This window comes from Pleuronectes platessa, chromosome 6 (genome assembly GCF_947347685.1).
Source record: "Pleuronectes platessa chromosome 6, fPlePla1.1, whole genome shotgun sequence".
In the NCBI taxonomy this organism is placed as follows: Eukaryota; Metazoa; Chordata; class Actinopteri; order Pleuronectiformes; family Pleuronectidae; genus Pleuronectes; species Pleuronectes platessa.
The window spans coordinates 7,890,154-7,909,231 of NC_070631.1; the positions used below are offsets into that span (position 1 = coordinate 7,890,154).

At 45.5% G+C, this 19,078-nt stretch overlaps 3 protein-coding genes across 6 annotated transcripts in view; 1 reads left to right on the top strand and 2 right to left on the bottom strand.

The window, feature by feature from the left end:
* The first annotated feature begins 145 nt into the window (after window positions 1-145).
* LOC128441793 (haloacid dehalogenase-like hydrolase domain-containing 5) lies at window positions 146-4,644 on the top strand. Its single transcript, XM_053423889.1, has 8 exons — window positions 146-772; window positions 1,574-1,777; window positions 1,883-1,995; window positions 2,079-2,172; window positions 2,249-2,282; window positions 2,389-2,563; window positions 2,678-2,866; window positions 3,283-4,644. The coding sequence occupies exons 1-8, from the start codon at window positions 653-655 to the stop codon at window positions 3,674-3,676; spliced, it is 1,323 nt and encodes a 440-aa protein (XP_053279864.1). The 5' UTR covers window positions 146-652; the 3' UTR covers window positions 3,677-4,644.
* gp9 (glycoprotein IX (platelet)) lies at window positions 3,998-6,029 on the bottom strand. Its single transcript, XM_053423890.1, has 2 exons — window positions 5,733-6,029; window positions 3,998-5,480 (listed from the first exon to the last, which is right to left on the bottom strand). The coding sequence occupies exon 2, from the start codon at window positions 5,477-5,479 to the stop codon at window positions 4,733-4,735; it is 747 nt and encodes a 248-aa protein (XP_053279865.1). The 5' UTR covers window position 5,480; window positions 5,733-6,029; the 3' UTR covers window positions 3,998-4,732.
* Window positions 6,030-7,369: 1,340 nt separating this feature from the next.
* Window positions 7,370-19,078, bottom strand: part of iqsec1a (IQ motif and Sec7 domain ArfGEF 1a) — a 40,268-nt gene continuing 28,559 nt past the window's right edge. For 3 of the 4 annotated variants that reach the window (XM_053424331.1, XM_053424332.1, XM_053424330.1), the window contains exons 7-14: window positions 18,746-18,885; window positions 16,889-16,918; window positions 15,814-15,939; window positions 15,609-15,708; window positions 15,199-15,360; window positions 14,096-14,272; window positions 12,392-12,441; window positions 7,370-11,093 (exon numbers count right to left, since the gene is read on the bottom strand). In XM_053424331.1, the coding sequence (XP_053280306.1) occupies window positions 10,539-11,093; window positions 12,392-12,441; window positions 14,096-14,272; window positions 15,199-15,360; window positions 15,609-15,708; window positions 15,814-15,939; window positions 16,889-16,918; window positions 18,746-18,885 (1,340 nt within the window). In that variant the 3' untranslated portion in view covers window positions 7,370-10,538. The remainder of the gene's footprint in view (window positions 11,094-12,391; window positions 12,442-14,095; window positions 14,273-15,198; window positions 15,361-15,608; window positions 15,709-15,813; window positions 15,940-16,888; window positions 16,919-18,745; window positions 18,886-19,078) is intronic. The other variant, XM_053424333.1, reaches the window with a different exon arrangement.

Below are 19,078 nucleotides of genomic sequence, written 5' to 3' on the forward strand. Positions count from 1 at the left end.
GAGAGAGCGGGGCGGGGTGAAGGGGTTCACATTTCCACGTGGAATTCCTTCTGGTTTCCTGCAGCACATTTAGCCGAGGCGCGTCCACGACGCAGGGGCAGGTCAAACCGGTTCAGGGTCCTAAAGATAGAGCCAGGGAGCAAAATGGAGAAGGGGACGTGGGGGACTCCGTCAGAGTATCACCTCGTGCCCTAACAGGACGCTGCGGTGGTCAGTCAACACATCGATCGGGGAATAAATCGGTGATCAATGAGCTCGTGTGTGTTTTGACGCATCGCTGCGGTGCGTCCCCGCGGTGCCAAAGCGCGCCCGGCCCGGGTAGCTCCACGTCGTGTTCGTCGGAGTCTAAAATGGCAGCGGGGGTTTCACTGGAGTGCAGATGCGGCTCCTTCCTCCTCCGGCAGAGATGCGGCGATGGACCCTCCTCCTCCTCCTGTGTCGTCATCGGGTGTCGCCCAGTCGGATAACAGGCGAGAAAACATCGGCGAGGGAGGGGGGGAGGGAGCAGGAGGAGGAAAAAAAGAAGCGAGCGGCCGGAGCGAGCCGGCTCCTGCTCTGCGCGCGCTGCTCTCGATTCCTTTTTTCTGTTTTTGTGTGCGTCTTTCATTTTTCTTTCCTTTTTAAAACCCTCTCGGTGCTAGTGTAAAGGGAGATGAGGGGCCTCCTGTCGTTCGGCCGGGGCTTGCACACCCTGAGTAACCGTCAAGCCCGACGCAAAGCGGGGATTGTCGGTTCCCAGTGCGGCTTTTGCGGAACTCAGTCAAATAGCAAGGTACGGTTTGCCCCCCCCACTCCCACTACCACGCGAGAACAATGCGTTTTGTTGACACGGAGCTTTTCTCTCTTTCCTCTTTTTAAATAATTCATAATGTGCCAGATCGACGTTGCATAGCCGACAGTGTTGCATGCAACTTGGTCCGCTGCGGATGTGTTGGCACGGATGGAAACAACAGGGGATGTAGCTGCCACTGGTTCTTCTCACCCCCCCCATGAGAAAAACAAGTCTCTGCCTTGTTCCCACTTTGGTTTCTGGGTCCCAGTTACTGGAGAATCAAATACCTAGGAAGAAAGCTGAATTATTATTAAACAAACAATGCAAGCACATAGCCTCTGTGTACTGCTGTGTCCCTATAGGATCCCCACTATGGATTATGTATGGCTGCAGACATAGTACAGACTCCATGTTGTGTCATGAGATTATTTGATGTATAGGAGGAAAAAAAGCAACCCTGGAAATAAAATAAAGGCTCCACGTTGAGTTAAATGTGTCACAGGTGTCATCAGGAAAACACTGTCACATGTATAGATAATAACAACAGACATTACACATATATAAAGTAAAGCAATGGCATTTAATGTGACATGATGAATCCATTCCCACTCCTCTGTAATTATCAAACAGATCAGATCCTATTAGTCAGGGACCTCATCTTTATTATGATAATTATTTCATATTTAATAACAGACACCATCCTTTATCTGCATTGTTTGGCTTATTTTCATCTGTCCTGTTGAATTTTCTCTCTTGCTGCTTCTATGCTGGTTAACCTGTGTCCCGTCTGTCCTCCTCCAGCCACAGCCAAACTTTGGGCTGTTGTTTGACATCGATGGCGTGCTGGTGCGAGGACGGATGCCAATCCCTGCCGCCAAGAGGGCCTTCGAAAAGCTGGTGGACTCTAAGGGACAGTTTGTGGTGCCGGTGGTTTTTGTCACCAACGCGGGGAACTGCCTCCGACAGACGAAGGCCGACCAGCTCTCCCACATCCTGGGAGTACCTGTGAGTTCTGGAACACAGGATTTGTGATTGTTGTGTGAAGATTGAATCAAACACACACAGTTCTTCTCTTCTGTTAACCTCTGCCGACACTTGCTGTGTTTGCAGATCACTCAAGATCAAGTCATCATGTCCCATAGTCCACTGAGGATGTTCAAGAAGTACCATGAGAAGTGTGTGCTGGTGTCGGGACAGGGACCAGTCCTGGAAATAGCTAAAAAGTAACCTGGAGTTTTTAGTGTTTTTTCCATGAACGATTTATTTAAAAGTTGTACTTGAATAACACTCGACACTTCTCCTACAGTTTGGGCTTTAATAATGTTGTGAGTATCGACATGCTGAGGGAATCTTACCCATTGCTGGACATGGTGGATCACAACAGGAGACCAAAACTGCCGGTGAGACATAGAGAAATGGGCTGTGAAATATAAATAATATAAGGTCATGTGTTGACTTCTCCTTCCTTCATTTCAGTCCAGTGCTGTGGTCACCCATCCCAAGGTTGAAGGTACGAACATCTTATTTTATTGTAAAGGTTTCGTAGCTGTCTGTATTGTCAGATTTGGTATTATCATCTCCCTGATATGCAACTTCTTGTATAATCTCCCACACAGCTGTGATTCTGTTCGGGGAGCCGGTCCGATGGGAGACCAACCTGCAGCTGGTCATCGACATTCTGCTGACCAACGGTAACCTCAGCGGTGTCCACCAAACCCAGAACAGGCCTCACCTCCCCCTGCTCACCTGCAACATGGACCTCATGTGGATGGCTGAGGCCAATTCTCCACGGTAAACCAATGGAAATAAGCATTGTCACGCAAACTGTAACAAGCAAGTCGAGCACAGAATGAATGAATGAGGAGAATCACGTTTCTGAACTTCTGCGGTCTCGTTCCGTCACAGGTTTGGCCACGGGACGTTTCTCGTGTGTCTGGAGAACATCTACAAGAAGATTACGGGTAAAGAGCTGAAGTACGAGGCTCTCATGGGGAAACCCAGCGAGCTGACCTACCACTTTGCAGAGTACCTCATCAGAAGCCAGGCCATGGAGCGGCAATGGAAACTTCCCATCACGTCTCTTTATGCTATAGGGTAAGATACCAAGTGTCTCGCCCTCTCTATGTAGTTAACAGCACATGGGAAACACTAAACCATGATCAGAATTCACTTTTGATGCTGGCTTAGGAAACTGAAAGCACTGGAAACAGGCACAGAGCAGCTGATAGAATGGAGGTCACTTTATTTAGATGTTGCTCAACCATTTGGTCTGAGACTACATGCGTGACAGAACTGGCATGTTTCACTTCAGCTTTTTTTTTTTTTTTTAATCACATATGCTGCTGTTGTGCCGGCACAGCTGTTCTGTGTATGTGTGCCTTCACTATGTCATCATTTGAATGGCTTCTGTATCTGAGAAGAAGCATAGAGCAGCAGGAAATTAAGACATTGTTGCACATATTAATATCATGTCTGACTTGTGCATGCTGCCTCTTTTCTTTCATTCGCAGGGATAATCTTATGACTGACATCTATGGGGCCAATCTGTATAACCGCTACCTGGAGGAGAGATTGAGGCAGAACCCCAAAGCCGTCGCCAAGATGGCAGCTGCCACGGGATCCACCACTGCGGTGCCCCAGGACGAGGACATTGACAACCTGTGGGAGAGCGAGCTGGCTCTGCCCTCTGCCACCTCCTGTAAGTCCGTCCTGGTCTGCACAGGGGTCTACAACCCCAACGCGGAGGTGCCCTCGGATGCAAACCGCAGCATCAAAGAGACGGTGTTCCACGGGCACCGGGACTTCAGGTTCGACCCCCTGCTGGTGGAGCCGGGCCACATCGTGCAAGACGTGGCGGAAGCTGTCGACCTGATCTTTGAGCAGGAGAAGTTTGTGCCTAAGTAGAGTTCCAGCTAAGATGCTTTATGTTCATTCAAGGCCATGGCAGAGGTGGCATGGAGCATTAAACTGGGTGTTTTACCATTTAATGCGTAAACCCATAGGAACCTAACACTGTGGACAATGTTCTATGTCATGACAGGGCATAAACGTTCAACACTGAGACAAACGTTAGAGAAGATCAACCTGTTAATGTCAACTGCCCTTTTGCATTGTTTTTAGTCTTTAAATTCCCGATTTTCATCAACAAAAGGTTAAGAACTGCCTTATTTTATCCTACTAAGTATTTTTTTAGATGATAGAAATGTTTGAGATTGTTACAAATCCTGAAATCATCCTATATTTATTGCAAGTGTTTTTATGAAGCATATTGAGATTCTAACATTTTGTTTTTTATCATTTCATTTGAAGTCATTTATCCATTTAACCTGGGAAGTCTATGCATGAATATAACGGTAATACTTGTACTGTAATTGCAGCTGTTCGATGTGCAATATTGTCCTCTTAAGAGCACTGTCTGTCTGCATTATGTCTAGCTGTGGGAGCGTTGACCAGTATTTGCACAGACCAGAGACGTTCATCGTTGTTGAGTGTGTCCATATATTTCCTGCCATAACCCGTTTATTAGCAAGTAGAAAATTAAATCCCAGAAGTACAATGACGATCAAAATCTTTTGCTGTCCCTCATTGTTAATACCTTAACTAAAGAAAATGTGAGGAACGGTTACACAACAGTTTGTGCTTTTTCTTTTTTCATTCAGGAATTATCCACAACCTGTAGGACGGGTTAGGTCTCATTCATTCCCGACACAATAAGAAGTCATAATAGTTCATAGATACATTTTATGATACATTTATGTGGTGCATTTCAGGCCTAAATTAGTTTAAATACTAAGAATACACAATTCCAAGTTACACTGTAAGGTTTAGCAGCAACACAAGTTTACTGCCAAAAATAAAACAAATGAAACAGATTCATTTTGCTGCCTTGTTACTGGCCTCCGCTCTATCATATGTAGTGTTTATTTTAAATACCTAATTCCTGGAAGAGGCAGAGGTCGCTCAGGTCGCCTTTATCTTTATTTTGTGCTTCTTGTGCAACGTATCCAGTACTTGTGGCAGTAGCTCCATGCTGATAAGAGGCCTTTCTAGTTCCTGTGTACAAGTGAAAGAAGTCAAGTCCGCACTGACTCCTGGCAGTGTGGTGTGCAAACGCCTTCTGTGTTTGGGCTTCAGTGAGCGCAGAGAGTCGGCCTCGAGCCCCACGTGCCTGTCGCCTATGCACAGAGTGAAGGTGGACGATTTGGCCAGTCTCAAGCTCCACAGCAGCAGAGCGATGATGCAGCACAGCATCGCTCCCATCGCTGTGCTGTAGGTCCCACCGGTGCAGCTCGGCCGGCCGCAGGACGAGAAGTACTCATCTGTGAGGTCAGCGATGGCCTTCTGGGCCACGGAGCTTGGACTGGCACAAGTGGGCTGCTCGGATACGACAGCTCTGTTCCTCAGCAGCCAGCTCCTCAGGTACTGGATCCTGCAGTCACAGTGGAAGGGGTTCCCAGACAGTGAGACCTTTTTCAGACCGACCAGTCCGTCAAACAGGCCCGGAGACACTGAGGTGAGCCGATTGTCCTGCACGTGGAGCTCTGTGGTGTGTGAGGCCAGCGGAGGCAGCTCCACGAGGCCTGAAGAACTGCAGTTCACCTGCAGACCAGCAGACTGGAGGACTGAATATAAACACGGTCGACCGATAGGATGTGCCCTTGATGTGGCCCAGAGGAGGAAGGCAGCTAGGATTAAACCAGGGGGCATCCTGCAGGATCAGGAAGAGGTTACTCACTATGTGATAGTTTCAGTTTGCATAATATTGAGAAATCTAACTAAACAGTGTGGATATATTCTCCTTTAAAATCATACCCTGTGCACGAAGCTGTGTTTTATAATAAGATTGAAACTATGCAGTCAACAAATGAAAGTGGCTGTAATAAAGAGAATGTGACTGAATGAGAAAGTAAGTGAAAGTCAAACCCACATCACTGTGAAAAAGAAGAAAAAGAATACAAACCTCTTAGAGTCGGGCCAACTAGGACGTTACCACTCGTGCTGCCAATCATCCTTAACATCTCATTATGTGTTCAATGTTCCTTTGAGCTAAGAGCATTTCCAAAGTCCTCCTGACCTCCAGGTTTCCCCCGGTTCTGTGACTCGCTCAGAATAATCACACGGTCGATAGAGAACCGCGTCAGTTTGAGGAATGCACCAATAACACTGCTCAGTTATGGCGCATTTGACACGAAGGAAATCCATCTGCTTTCTGGAGATAAGAGGGTATCTGTTAGGAGCAGTGGTGGAGGCTATCTGAAGCTCCCCCACACACTGTTTGTTACTGACATCCACTGCAGTGCTGAGGGCGCAGCGGGCACGTTGCTGCAAAGTACGGCTGCGAGCGTGTTCAGCTTTATGTGGATTTAGATTTAAGTACCTATATGATATTTTGGCAAGTCAAATAATGAATGAGCTCGAGGTCCAAAAAAAGAGAAACAGGTTCTTAATGGAAAAGTTGAGCAACAAGGCAGAATGGACATTCACTGAGGCTGAACACCAGTCCCTCTCCCACAGCTTCACAGATGTGGTTCAGAGCTGAGAGGTAGTTGTGTTAACGCTCATGTTCAGTGTGCAGCAGAAACTCTTTTCACCCATAGATGGTGTCAAGGCTCAGATTTTCATTTTTAAGAAGGCCCTCTGGTGGAGTTTCTGCAACAGTAGTGGAGCTAGTGGAACCTGGAGGGAACATTAACATTTCATTATATGAAATACATTATGCTTGTATAAGTACTACTACTACTACTTCTAATATTAAGTGGTGCTGCTATTATAATAACATCATTACATCTATTAGAATCACTATTATTATTATCAATTATTACTATTAGTAATGATGACAATCATAGTAATACATATTATAATATACATTTATTATTATTGTGATTACTACTACTGCCGACTGGTGCTGCTATCATTAACATCATTATATCTATTAGAATCACTATTATTACTATAACTATATTAATAATACTGATAACGATAATAATAAATATGTATAATGTATGTTTAATAGAAAAACAAAATATATATATATATGACGTAAACACATCCAGCCGGCGACCAGGCGTGCTGTGTTTAGGGGATGTTTTGTCGGTAATGATTTCCATTTCTGATAAATAAATAATAATATAAAATTCCCATTATCGAGCCAATAATATCTAGTGCATCCCTTGTTATTACTATTACTACTACTACTGCAGACTGGTGCTGCTGTCATTAACATCATTACATCTATATAACACTCTTATAATTATTTTTAACTAGCAGTCTGGAAGAGTTTTAATATGAAGGTTATACAGCTGTTCCTGTCTCTCTCTCTCTTCTCTCCCACTTTCTCTCCCCTCACACCAACCGGTCGAGGCAAATGTCCGCTCGCAGAGTCTGGTTCCAGAGGTCTTGTTTCTCTTCACATTCACAAAGGGTTTGGTAGTTGTGGGAACTGTTGTGTTTTTCTATAATAATCTAAGGTCTCAGCTTTATGTGAAGTGTCTTGAGATGATTTTTTCCTAATCCAATAAAACTGAGTTGCTCGATGAGATAAAGTTCTGTGTATAGTCAAATATCCTGACACACTGCAGAGCAATAAGACAGCACGTGTACCGTAAGTCATATACTTGTTTATTTTGCGTTCTCAACATTGTCACAGTTGAAGTTTTACAATAACTGGGGTCTTACTGATTCACTACTCACTGTACAAACAGAATGCACATATAAATGAGGCCATTCTTGTCTTTCCCTTTTTTTTTTGTCGTCGAAAAATGTGTCTCACGGAACAGCTTGCTGCAGGATGTGTGCACGTTTATCCATGTGTGTACAGTATGTGGGTGTTTGTGTGTATGGAAGGGGGGGGGGGTTGCATGTATGAAAGGAGAGCTGGATGTAAATGGCAGCGAACTTTTCTAACAGTCAGTTTTCTTTTTTATTTCTACAACAAATGTCAGTTCAATGCATCTGGAGGCTGAGACAATCGATATGTTTCATATAACAACCCCCGGCGTCCGTCTGTGAGGGGACCTACTGTATATACATCCTGATCTTGACTGCAGACATCAGAACAGAGCACGGATCATATACACATTATGTACAGCTCCTTCGATTCCCCACCTTGGTCCCTTTACAGCTTCACAAAGACAAACCCCTCCGACCGCACAGTTCACACATCAAATCCTGTATTTACACCGTGAAAGCCCTCAGCGTCGGAGGTGCAATGTTCTCTGTTGGTAATTTACACAATGGCTCTGTTGATGAAATGCATGCCGAGACTAACATGGAACAACAAGAACACGTCTACATCAATTAATTCCGAATCATTCAAAAACCAAAGCTGATGTCCAAAATTGTATAGGCTGATTCTTTTCCCCCTCCCCCCCAGATCAGCTCACAGTGAGTAGGACACATGATGCATCAGATCCATGCAGTGCATTGTTGGGGTACGTTCTCACAAAGAATGACTGTAGACATTTGGAAGCACGACAACACACACAGAAATAAACAGATTCCTCGCTTTTACATCGCCCCCGAGATCTATAGAAAAAATATGGAATCCATGGAGAGACACATTCATCGGAGCATCAATGTCCCAATCGTGATCCGTCTGCCATCGGAACGTAGACCAAGCCTGACTTATGACGATGGATTTCTTTGTGAATGTTAAAATACATTTACAACCTGAATACTGGGACACACAGATTACTGTCACTAATTTACACACTAGGATAGACTCTTATTTGTAGAATGTAGAAAGTTATTCTTTACATATACCCAGTTCTGTTGTTCAGTTTGCATTTTGTATATTGTGACTGCATTTCCTGAAAGAAATGAAAGTGTTCTTTCATATGTGCTTATCCAGCAAAATATTTTTGTTTAGCCCAAAGAGAAGCCTTTCTTTTATTAAAATATATACACACATTCCTCTTTCCACTGTTTATTGTATAAGTACGTATTTATGTTTGTATATTTATATGTATATATACATTTATTCTGAAATGAAAAAAGATATTTATTTTTTCACCTGAATCTCATCCTGGACAACAAGGTAACAGACTTACTTCCACTCTCGGTTCAAGTCTGAATTTTCTGAACATGATTGCACTTAAACTTGCTATGGTAACACTGATTTGTTATACAATGTGCAGAGGATAGCCTCACGTCAATAACATTACATGCAAAACAAAAGGAAAAACTTACTAGAGATTTCACTGAACTCCAAGTCTGTACCTCCTCATGAGGCCACGAGGACAGCCGCACATTAATTTACCGAAAGACTCTGACAGGGGTCCAAAACAAAAAAATAAATAAATAATGACGCAACATGGAAAAACACACAAATTGGAGGGAGGCCTTGTTTGTTCTTGATGTACAAAATCAGTACAAAGATATTGCACACATGATAGAAAAAAGATGAAAAAAATACTTCACTATGTAAGAACTGATTTTATTCTCTCACCGATCCTCGTTGGTGAATAAAAAAAAATGCGGAACAAGGCAAAATAAGATTTGAAAAGTTATTTTCCGTGTTTGATTTTTTTCCCCAAGAGTCAAGAGAGCAGCTGTTGTATATGCGAAAGGCAACAGACTTCACGTGGTCAACACGTTCTGCGCTCGTAACATGAGCCGAGCCTCCGAGCTTCTTTCTCCTCCTGATATTCCTCACTTTATTATTTTTACAGTTTGAGCAGCCAAAGTATGAGAAGTAAACTGAGATTATAACGACCAATCAGCCCTGTTTATCACTCGTGAGAGTTGACAGGAAGTCTGCGTTGAGGCCTCCGCTGTGACAGCACGCCATTTTGGGGCCCGTATATGCAACAGCTGCCATCCAGAGGCTCCGTCTGATCCATTTGAAAAGGCAAAACGTTTTTCAAGAATTGATTAGGCTGGACTGAATGGGAGTTCACTCCTTTCAGATCTACATCCCCTTCCCACAGAGTCAGTATAATACTGATAAAATTCATTTTTGCTGATAATAATAATAATAATAATTGTAAGTATAATCTTACAAATTACTTTACGCACAATATACTGTACATGAAGTCTTGACTAAATAGATTATGCATTAATAATTGGCACATTTATTTATGAGAGCTAGGAGACAACACGTATAGCTGTAATCTACAGTAAATACAGCACTAGAACTACTATGACTGAGATGGTCCACTCAGTTGCTCACCTGTCCTTTGATCTCAGTTAGTGTGAAATGATTATACCTACGTTCTTCACTACATATGAGGGCGGCGACAACACACAGCACTCGCATGGTGGTAGGATCTGCTAACCAAAGTGGAAAGTTGACTTCAGAACGGGCTTTGCGCAACAAGTTCTGCCATCACCGTGACGGAGAGAGCGTTCGGCCATTTTCCCTTCCCTGGTCGTCTGTCCCCCTGATAATGTGAAAGTAAGACAGGCTATTGAGGGGAGGAAGCAGTGGGGGAGCAACTTGCCGTCACGGCCGGGCGGTGAGTGTGGAAAATAAAGAGCATCTTCCTGTACAGAACCCACCCCCCACCCACAAGACCCTGATAGGGCCGAGCCCACAATCAGGCAAACTAGTAAAGGCCCCTGGTGGAAGATTTGAGTCCGATTTCCGTCCTGCATATTGGTTGGACCTGGAGGTGAAACAGGCGACTGCGTGTGACTGGTTTCCATCACAGCAGCAGTAAAACACAGTGGACAGGCCATAGAGCTATGCTGTCAGTCCCTTTGGTGTAAGCAATTGTCCCTCCTTCGTTGAGTTCCCTCCTCGCGGCTCCTCTCGGTGTTCGGAGCATCACACTACGGTGCTGATGCCACTGTGTTTGGGTTTGGGCCCGCCAGGTGCCGAACCCGTTTGCTGACTGTGGTGGTGGGCGGCGTGCTGGGAGTGAGAGCTGTGATGGGAATGCTGGCTGTAGTGGCTGTGCTGCGGGTGGGCGTGTTGGTGTGCGTGCGGGGCGTGGGGCGGGTGCTGGTGGTACTGCGTGTGGGCAGGCGGGTGGTAGTGGTGGTGGTGGTGGTAAGGCGGCGGGTTCTGTGGGACCTGGCAGTACTGCGGATGGTGGCCTTGGGCCGGCACCGGGTGCGTCGTCTGTGCTGTGTGGTGCAGGTTGGTCGGGTGGGGCTTGTGGGATATGAGGGTGGGCTGGCCGGCTGAAGGGTAAGAGGGGTGGCCCTGGGATGGGGGTTTGCCTCGCTTGCTGCCAAAGAGCGACCCCAGGATGGAGGTCGATGCCGAGTTAGGGATGGGGGGTTGGCTGGGGGGTTGGCTGGGGGTTTGGCTGCGGGGTGCGCCCTCTCGAGGCGTGGTGGCTCTCCGGCGGGTGTGTGGACTGCTAATGATGGACCCCTGCAGGAGGGAGAGAAGGTGACAGCACGTCCGTTAGACACTGGGGAAGTGCTACACTACAGCAGCAAGCCACCAGCAGGATGGAATCACATTGGTCTCATGTCAGATAAACAAGTAGCAAAATGTTATAGGGCATGCAAATGGGAAACTAAAAATGTTTTCATGATAGGCAGCGGCAACTCTAGGAATATTTCAGCTTGGGCAAACACTTCACGGTGGAGGGAGCCAAAGTTCAAAAGAGCTCTGCTGTTGAGGAACTAATTGGCCTGAAAAGCTGGAACAAAAATAATAATGTCATAAATAATGTCGTTAACAAGGGCAAAGAAAGACAACATTTCAACTTCATTGCAGTCAAGCGCGCCAAACCCTCTAAGAGTCACACATGCAACATGTTATAACCAATGGAGGCAGAGTTTCCACATGCAGAGGATGTGACAGGCAAACTCATCATCCACACACAAGCATTCAACTAGAAATCAGAAGGCAGGAGGAACTAAGCTCTTGTGTGCAGACGTCCCAACAGGCCTGTACACTTCCCCCCCCCAGAACGCTACCCACTACTCACAAAGTCACTTCTCCTAGAACAAGCTTTTTCCTTTTGCATGTGCTTTCGTTTACGACTGGAGAAAGACCACGTGACGACTTTGCAGAGCAGAATGAAATTTGCAGGGTCCCAGACTTCAGCCCGACACGTGAAACTCATGGACACATGGAATGAGTGAAGGATGAATGAATGAAATCCACATCTACATTAAAATCAGTCCACCTCTGACTACGCAGGCTATATTCCTCCCTGAAGCTTGCAGAGAAACTGCAGATAGAGAGAAGAGGAAAGACGGGGACAGCGATGTTTGCTGCGGGAGATGCACCGTTTTCTAGTGTCTTACAGAGCTACCACCCTGCCACAGAGAAGAAGAGAAACCAAATGAAAAACCGCTTGGATGTGACTGAATGAAGGACAGAGACAGGCAACAAGGGGAGGGGATCGGAGGAGGGATTAGTAGAGTCATGCTGGTTTGAAGATAAAGTGTATATCGGTCATATAACATGACCAAAACAGGAGATCTGTTCTGGCTTCCAAAAAAAGGGGCACGATCAGAGGCAGGCAACCCATGCATGCACACTAACGGAGGCAAGCAGGTTACATAAGGCATCCCAGGAAGAAAAATAAATGATTCCAAACAAATGAACTGAGTCTATGAAGCAAAAAAGGTGTAAGACCAAAAATAAATGGTGTGTTTTCACAGTGCACATCATCACATAGAGAGGAGCTTGGATACCAGCTGCTTCAAACTTACTTCCATATTGCTGTCTAGTGATCCTGCACTGCTGCGACGCCCCCGCTTGCCTGCCCGAGACATGCAATACCACAGATTAGAGATCGACAGCACTCCTGGGTCGACTACAGAGACGTGTCGGCTGCCCACCCGACCCGTAGGGGGCAGTGCAATGGGTTGTGACTGTGGGTAAAGTCCAAATATGGGCGGGGTAGGGGGGGGAGAGGGCGCTGGGGTTTCCGGGCGTGGGGGTGGGTGACAGGTGGCACTGTGGCTATACCGTGCAGTGGCGTCACATCTCCACTCCGGGTGGAAACTAAATCTTCATTGAAATTTCAGTGAGGCAAGTTTTAAAAACGCATTCCGATCTGCAGGCTCACTCAAGTGATATGTTTAAGTTTTTGATGTATAAGATAAATGTGGCCCCCCGTTAGCATCGAGGTTAATAGACCAAGAAAAAACTTATGAAAAATGTATCTTAACAGGATTTATATTTGTATCCTCCCCCCCAGGTTTTTGACTTGATAAAAATATGATTGACTGGTTTTTAATGTTTCCTTAAGGGACTATTTTGGCAAGAGCCGGTCTCAGTGACAGTCACAAAGGAGGAGACACATTCAAAGCAGTACAGTGGTTGTTGCACATGGGATGTACAGGCATATTACAGGTCTGAGGGCGAGCGGAGCACTTTGGCACACTCAGCCGATGACACATGACCAGTAATCACACATAAACAGGAAAATACCTGATGTGTATGGGGAAAAAAAGAACACAGTAAATACACATGAAATGGAGTATGGCAGGAAAAAACAAACAAACAAAAAATAACACTTAACAAAAATGGCCCCACTAACATGCCACGTCCTGCGTGGAGAGAACACAGGAGACAGGCGGGCGGCGGGATCCCTACGTGCCTCTTCACTGTCTGACCTACTCGAGGAAGTGATCGTGAGAACCCAGCGTGTCCCGGTGCCAAACCGTGAGGCAGACCCCCTGACCGGATTTCATTTCGTTATCGAGTTAATCACCCGATAACTTCCCGTAGCTGCTATCTGTAATGAATGAAATGTGTGTTTGGTGCTTCGGAGACACAGCGGCTGCGTTAAACACTGATATTCACGGTCGTGCAAATGACTGACACTTCATTGTGATCCTGCTGCTGCTGCTGCTGCTTCTGAATGGTGGTGGTCAGCACTCGCCTGTCGGGCCCACAGGTACACGTGAGAGGAAATGCTAAGTGGTTTTGTTTTTAAACATGAGATGTCTTAGGATAAAACAAACGGAGGAGTGCAAAAAAATGCCCAGTTGAAAAGAAGAACTGACAATAAAAACATGAAGGGGGGGCGTAATGTCAAGTCATCCAGATGATTTGGGGGGAGGGGGGGGGGGGGGGTGACAACTGCCCATCAATTTCATTCATCACTGAGAAGACACGTCTAGAAGAATCGATCTCAACAATTACCCTCTCCTCAAATGCTGTCGGTCTGTATTCAGTCTCCCTCTAAAACACACTGGAAGTACCGGCCTCGGTCTAACAATCCAATCATGAGTGAGCTAGGTAGTGGATTTAAACGGGAGGACCCTGAAGTCGATGTATGGCGTCGTGAAACAACATTTTGCTATTTTTTTATCCCCTGGACGTCATCCCAGTTGGGTGGATGACAGGAGGAGAACACTCCTCCGTGCAGGAGCCGGCTGGTGGAGACGAGGACGTTGTGGCTGTACCTGCGTCGGAGAGGTCTCGCAGCGAACTGCTGAGGGCGCTCCTCTTCAGGCCCTCTCCCATGGTGTACGTGTCGTCCAGACTGGCGCGGTTCATGCCGCCGTTGCCGGCTTCCTTCTTCAGACCGGAGCTCTGCGACATGCTGGGCCTCACCACCCCCTTCTGCTTCTCCAGCTCAGCTGTGGAGAGGAGCCAAGGAGAGACTGGGGTAAGTGGCAGTGGCTTGAAATCTCAATCTGCCCAGAGAAAAGACTTGAAAACTGGTTTATTCAGTCACCTTGTGTTGTCTGAAACTCATGAATGTCAACTACTCATGAATCTACCTACTTATTCACAAACATCTTTATCTAATCTGCTTCACACTTGGAATGTTTGTTTTAAATTGCCCAGAAAGGGCAGTTTGCGATTTGATCATGGGACAAAAATGGAAATGGAATAACCAGGCGACCAGCGCTATATAGGAGTCAATGTGTGTGTGTGTGTGTGTGTGTTTAAGTTCTTGGATAAACTACAGCAGTGGTCGACAACTGGGTCAAAATCGCCACCACATCATCTTTATAACTTTATTTATCTCGCCATATCTGACACAGGGATTCACAGGAGTCACTGGTGCTGATCTCCTCAGAATCAATTCCTGTTTGGCAGTTTATCTTTAAAGTAAAAGCACAAAGTTTGTTTCGTTGCTGCGTTGCTTTTTGTAGCTTTTACCAGTTCCTTGAATCATTCAAATCTATATATAAACGCAAATTCTGTTTGACTTTATGAAAACCTTTGCACCATGGACTCTGCACACGACATCCAGCATGTACACAATAAAAAAAGTGACAGTATATTGTAGAACTGTTTGCTCAGGGCTCACTCATGACAAAGACAAATAGCTGCTCTTGTATGTCACAGCAGGATTGACTTTCAAATGTGCAGGAAGAGAAAGCTCTCCCTTCTGGTAGCCATCATGTGAACTCTGTAAACACCCTCCCTCATAAACTGCTGCAAGTTGAGGAATGAGAACCATGCCCTGTTTCTACTTTACACAGCCCGAGGTAGACGAGGGGGGGGGGGGAGGGAGGGTAGGAGGAGGAAGGAGGAGAAGAAGAAGGCAGCTCACACTCTATCCTGTATTTCTCCATTTCCTGGACCTCGGCGATGGACTCTCGTAGGTCGTCTGTGAACTTCTTGCGGTCCTGGGGGTTGGGCGCGTTAAAGTTGATGAGGACTTTGATGTCTGCACCTGGTACCGCTGATGTGAGTCTGATTCCATTTGGGTAATCTGTGGGAAACAGGCACAGGGGGAGAGAGCTTCACACATGGGGCCATTGATCAAAACCAAGTAAAAAACACATTCGGACGAAGCTGTGTGAGGTTCGGAGCCGATAAACAATGTCACAGCCCGTTGGGTTGACTTCCCCATTCCTGCAGGATGTGTTACCGTGCTAAATCGAACCCGCTGATGTAAACACTGTCACGCTAACATACTACAGAAGAATGGATAAAAGAAAAACGCCCGGTGCAACTTACACTGATTTTCAAACAGCATGACTTGCATCCCGTAGAGAGAGAAGGACTGTCTGAAGCTGTACGTCACAGAGTTCTTCTTTTTCTGGAAAATCTTTGTTACCTGAAAATGATACAAATGTGGAAGAGGTTGAACGAGGGAGGAGAGGAGAGGAGAGGAGAGGAGAGGAGAGGAGAGGAGAGGAGAGGAGAGGAGGAGGCTTTTTACCACGAGGAGGTCGTTGAACAGGAAGATCTCCCGCTGATGCAGGCCCAGCTTCTGGAGCTTGTTGGGATCTGGCACTTCAAACAGGCGACAGTAACACACCAGGCGACGATGAGGCAGCGACAGAACCTACGAGGAAGAAGGAAAAACGAGCACAGATACCGAGACTTCAGAGATTATTATGGCCTCAGTCCACAAGACAGTACAGAACAAAGGTCACCAGACTGAAATGTTCCCCTGTTGATGTTGAAACTGAAGCTTGAGACCTCGGGACACTCGCCAGTTAGGTCAAACCTCAAGATAAGGATTTTAATTGACCTTTATTTCAAATATTAGCAAATAAAAGTTTTAGGCAGAGTCAAGCTCATATTTTCATTTACACCCCACCACAAACATCCTACATACATAATGTGTTGCTGCAAATGATTTAAATGTAATATTTCTTCTAATGAGTATCTTTCTAATTTCAGGACAAATACATCTTTATGCTATGTATTTTAAAATGGGAGGCCGGAGTTAGTTGTTTGCTCGGGACATACAAGACGGGTCTAAACCAACGTGTAAGCAAATATCAGGTTTGCTTCTAAGTATTGTTGCTATAGTAACCTTTATTTATATATAGCTTAGCCAATGCACTGATGCAAACTGGTAAATATTTAATGCAAACTTTGAGGTGTCAAAAACAAGTGTTTACCATGGCAAGTACATGGCTTTAAATATTAAAGGAACTTCTGGTCCCATTAATTCTTAGAAGAATCTGATACCTATCCCCCCCTCCCACATTGGATCGGTACATTTTGTGTGGCAGAGTCGTGCCGTGCACCCAGCAGTGATGTGCACCCTGCTGAGCTCAGACTCTACAGAAACACTGCAGCTCATTGCCAAAACAGGAATTTACCCCATGTCTGTTGATTCTGTCTACAAGGTTCTGTACCGCTCCTCTGTTAACAGATGTGAAGTTGCATGGGGCCTCAGTCGGGAATCAAACTCTCACTCTACCTGTGTGATGTGCATTAACTGCAATAGCCAAGGACAGAAAGGAATATTTGTGTGATTAATCGATATTTATTCTACTTACACATCCCAGGCCGTGATGGAGAGTTCCAATCTAAAAACAGAAGACAGAGATAATGTTATATATATACATTTGTCATAATGGGGTTATTTACACTTATTAATGAGGCCATATAAGGATTTCTCTATAGTCTCTATCAAAGTGGCCATGAAGATGCATGAGCCTCTGTACACCAGGTGGTGGTCTGTCTCCGTCTTTCTGCTGCTGGGCTTCAGGGACTCTGTAATGATGTTGAACCTCCTCCTGGAAGCCCCACTCCTCTGTGCAGCGTTAGCAGCCCTGATAATTACAAGGAGGAATTCCAACGTGGTTTTTATGTTGACGTGTTTTAACTGAGTGCTCTCCTGGGCTTCTAACGCTGCGGCTAAACGGTGACGAGGGATCATCTTTCAATGCACTCAATTATTACTGGCAGAACCGACGAGATTCCAACCTGCGGGGAACCGGAAGAAACCAAGTCCGCCGAGCAGGACGAGCCTCTCCCTGAGGCTGCGGAGGCTAATCACACTTTTACACTTCACACGCAAAAGACCCGTGATTACCTGCAGAATAATGCAGAAACAGCCATGCTCCTCAGGGGCTGCAGCACATTCAGAACTAGATTTGATAATTGATCTGGTTCAGAAACTGGAATTATTCAGTCAGATTGCAGTTTAATGTACTGTACGTATGCAGTGAAGCCAAGAGGAATTTAATTAAAAGGTACGAGTGTTTTGATTTAAGAATAATGAAGCTAAACTTCGACCTTTTGGGTATTAACTCATCCCTTCACATCATTTTATTCTATTAGACGTTTGTCAGCAGGATTACTCAACAACGACAGAACTTTGTGGAGGGGGGTGGGGCCTGACCGGAGGAAGAAAACATTCCATTAAGGAGTGGATCTGAATAAGTAAACAGGCGGATCCAGGACTTCACCATCGGAGGTGCACGCACTCCAAACATCATCTTTTTCCCATATGAATTATTGTGTTCTGGCCAAAAATGTTTTTTGAGGTCACAGTGACCGATCCAATTCTACTCAGTCCATCCTCCGGCGACAAACACCACAGAGGGGCAGCGTCACAGATTGACTAAATCCAGAGAATCAGCAGATTACTCCAACGTAACATTCACTGGTTTGTTAAAGAGCAGATGCACTGCAGTGTTCAACCGCTCCTCCCTTTTAAAACCAGCTGGGAACAGGAACACACCGAGGTGGCAGCGAGTGTCCATTTTTCACCAGACTGCAGCGCTGGGTGACCTTGCTCAAGGGCTTCGGGGTGCATTCAAATCAGCAGCATGAAGGTCAGAGCCCAGGCGTGAATCCCTCTCTGCTCAATAATACCCAAAGACTTTCCAAATCCCTCTTCTCCCTCTGAGACTTAATCGCTCAACGTTTTTTGAGTTTAGAAAATCGGAAGAGACGTGACATTGTTGTTTGTATAAAGTGATTCTGGGAAGATGTGCAGCTGTGTGAGAACTTTATAAAGAATATATACATAAAGTCATAGATATCAGTCCCATAAATATGCCAGATTTCTTTTCTCATCAACATCCATGATTTATTCTCTGAGAAATCACTGAAATGCTGAAAGACAACCTCTCTCATCATGTAGGAGAAAATGACAATAAATCCCTGGATCCAATCCCCTGATCCGGTTCTTTCCCTGACACACACAGCATCCTTCCCTTGAGTTCACTGGAAATCCGGAGAGTAGTTTTTTGCATAATCCTGCTAAAAAACATTGACGAAAACATAATCGCCTCGGAGCAAGTAATAAGAGGATAATTCCCAGAAACAAGTCTTGTCTTGTGAGGAAAATGATAAATCAGAACGCCAACTGATGCTGTAGTCTGCTCGTTGTAATCATCACTCACCGGTTTCTTCCCCACAATGAGCTTCTCGACCTTCTGCACCTGTGAGACGTGGTCTTCATTGGTCTTGAGCTCTCGCTTGCGGATCCTCTCGTAGATACCGACCAGCGTCTCCCTCGGTATGTCCTCTCCATCGTCCACACCTGGAACAGAGGGAGGAGCAGAGGTTTAATGGGAAAATCAAGAGGTGGATCGGAGGAGGACAAAAAGTAATTGAAATGAGGAACGTGAGAGAAGGAAGTCATATTATTCCTTTAAGTACAAATAATGAGTGCATTTCCAATTCCAGGATGAATCTCACACATATAGCACGTTCTAAAATATCAGTAAATCACA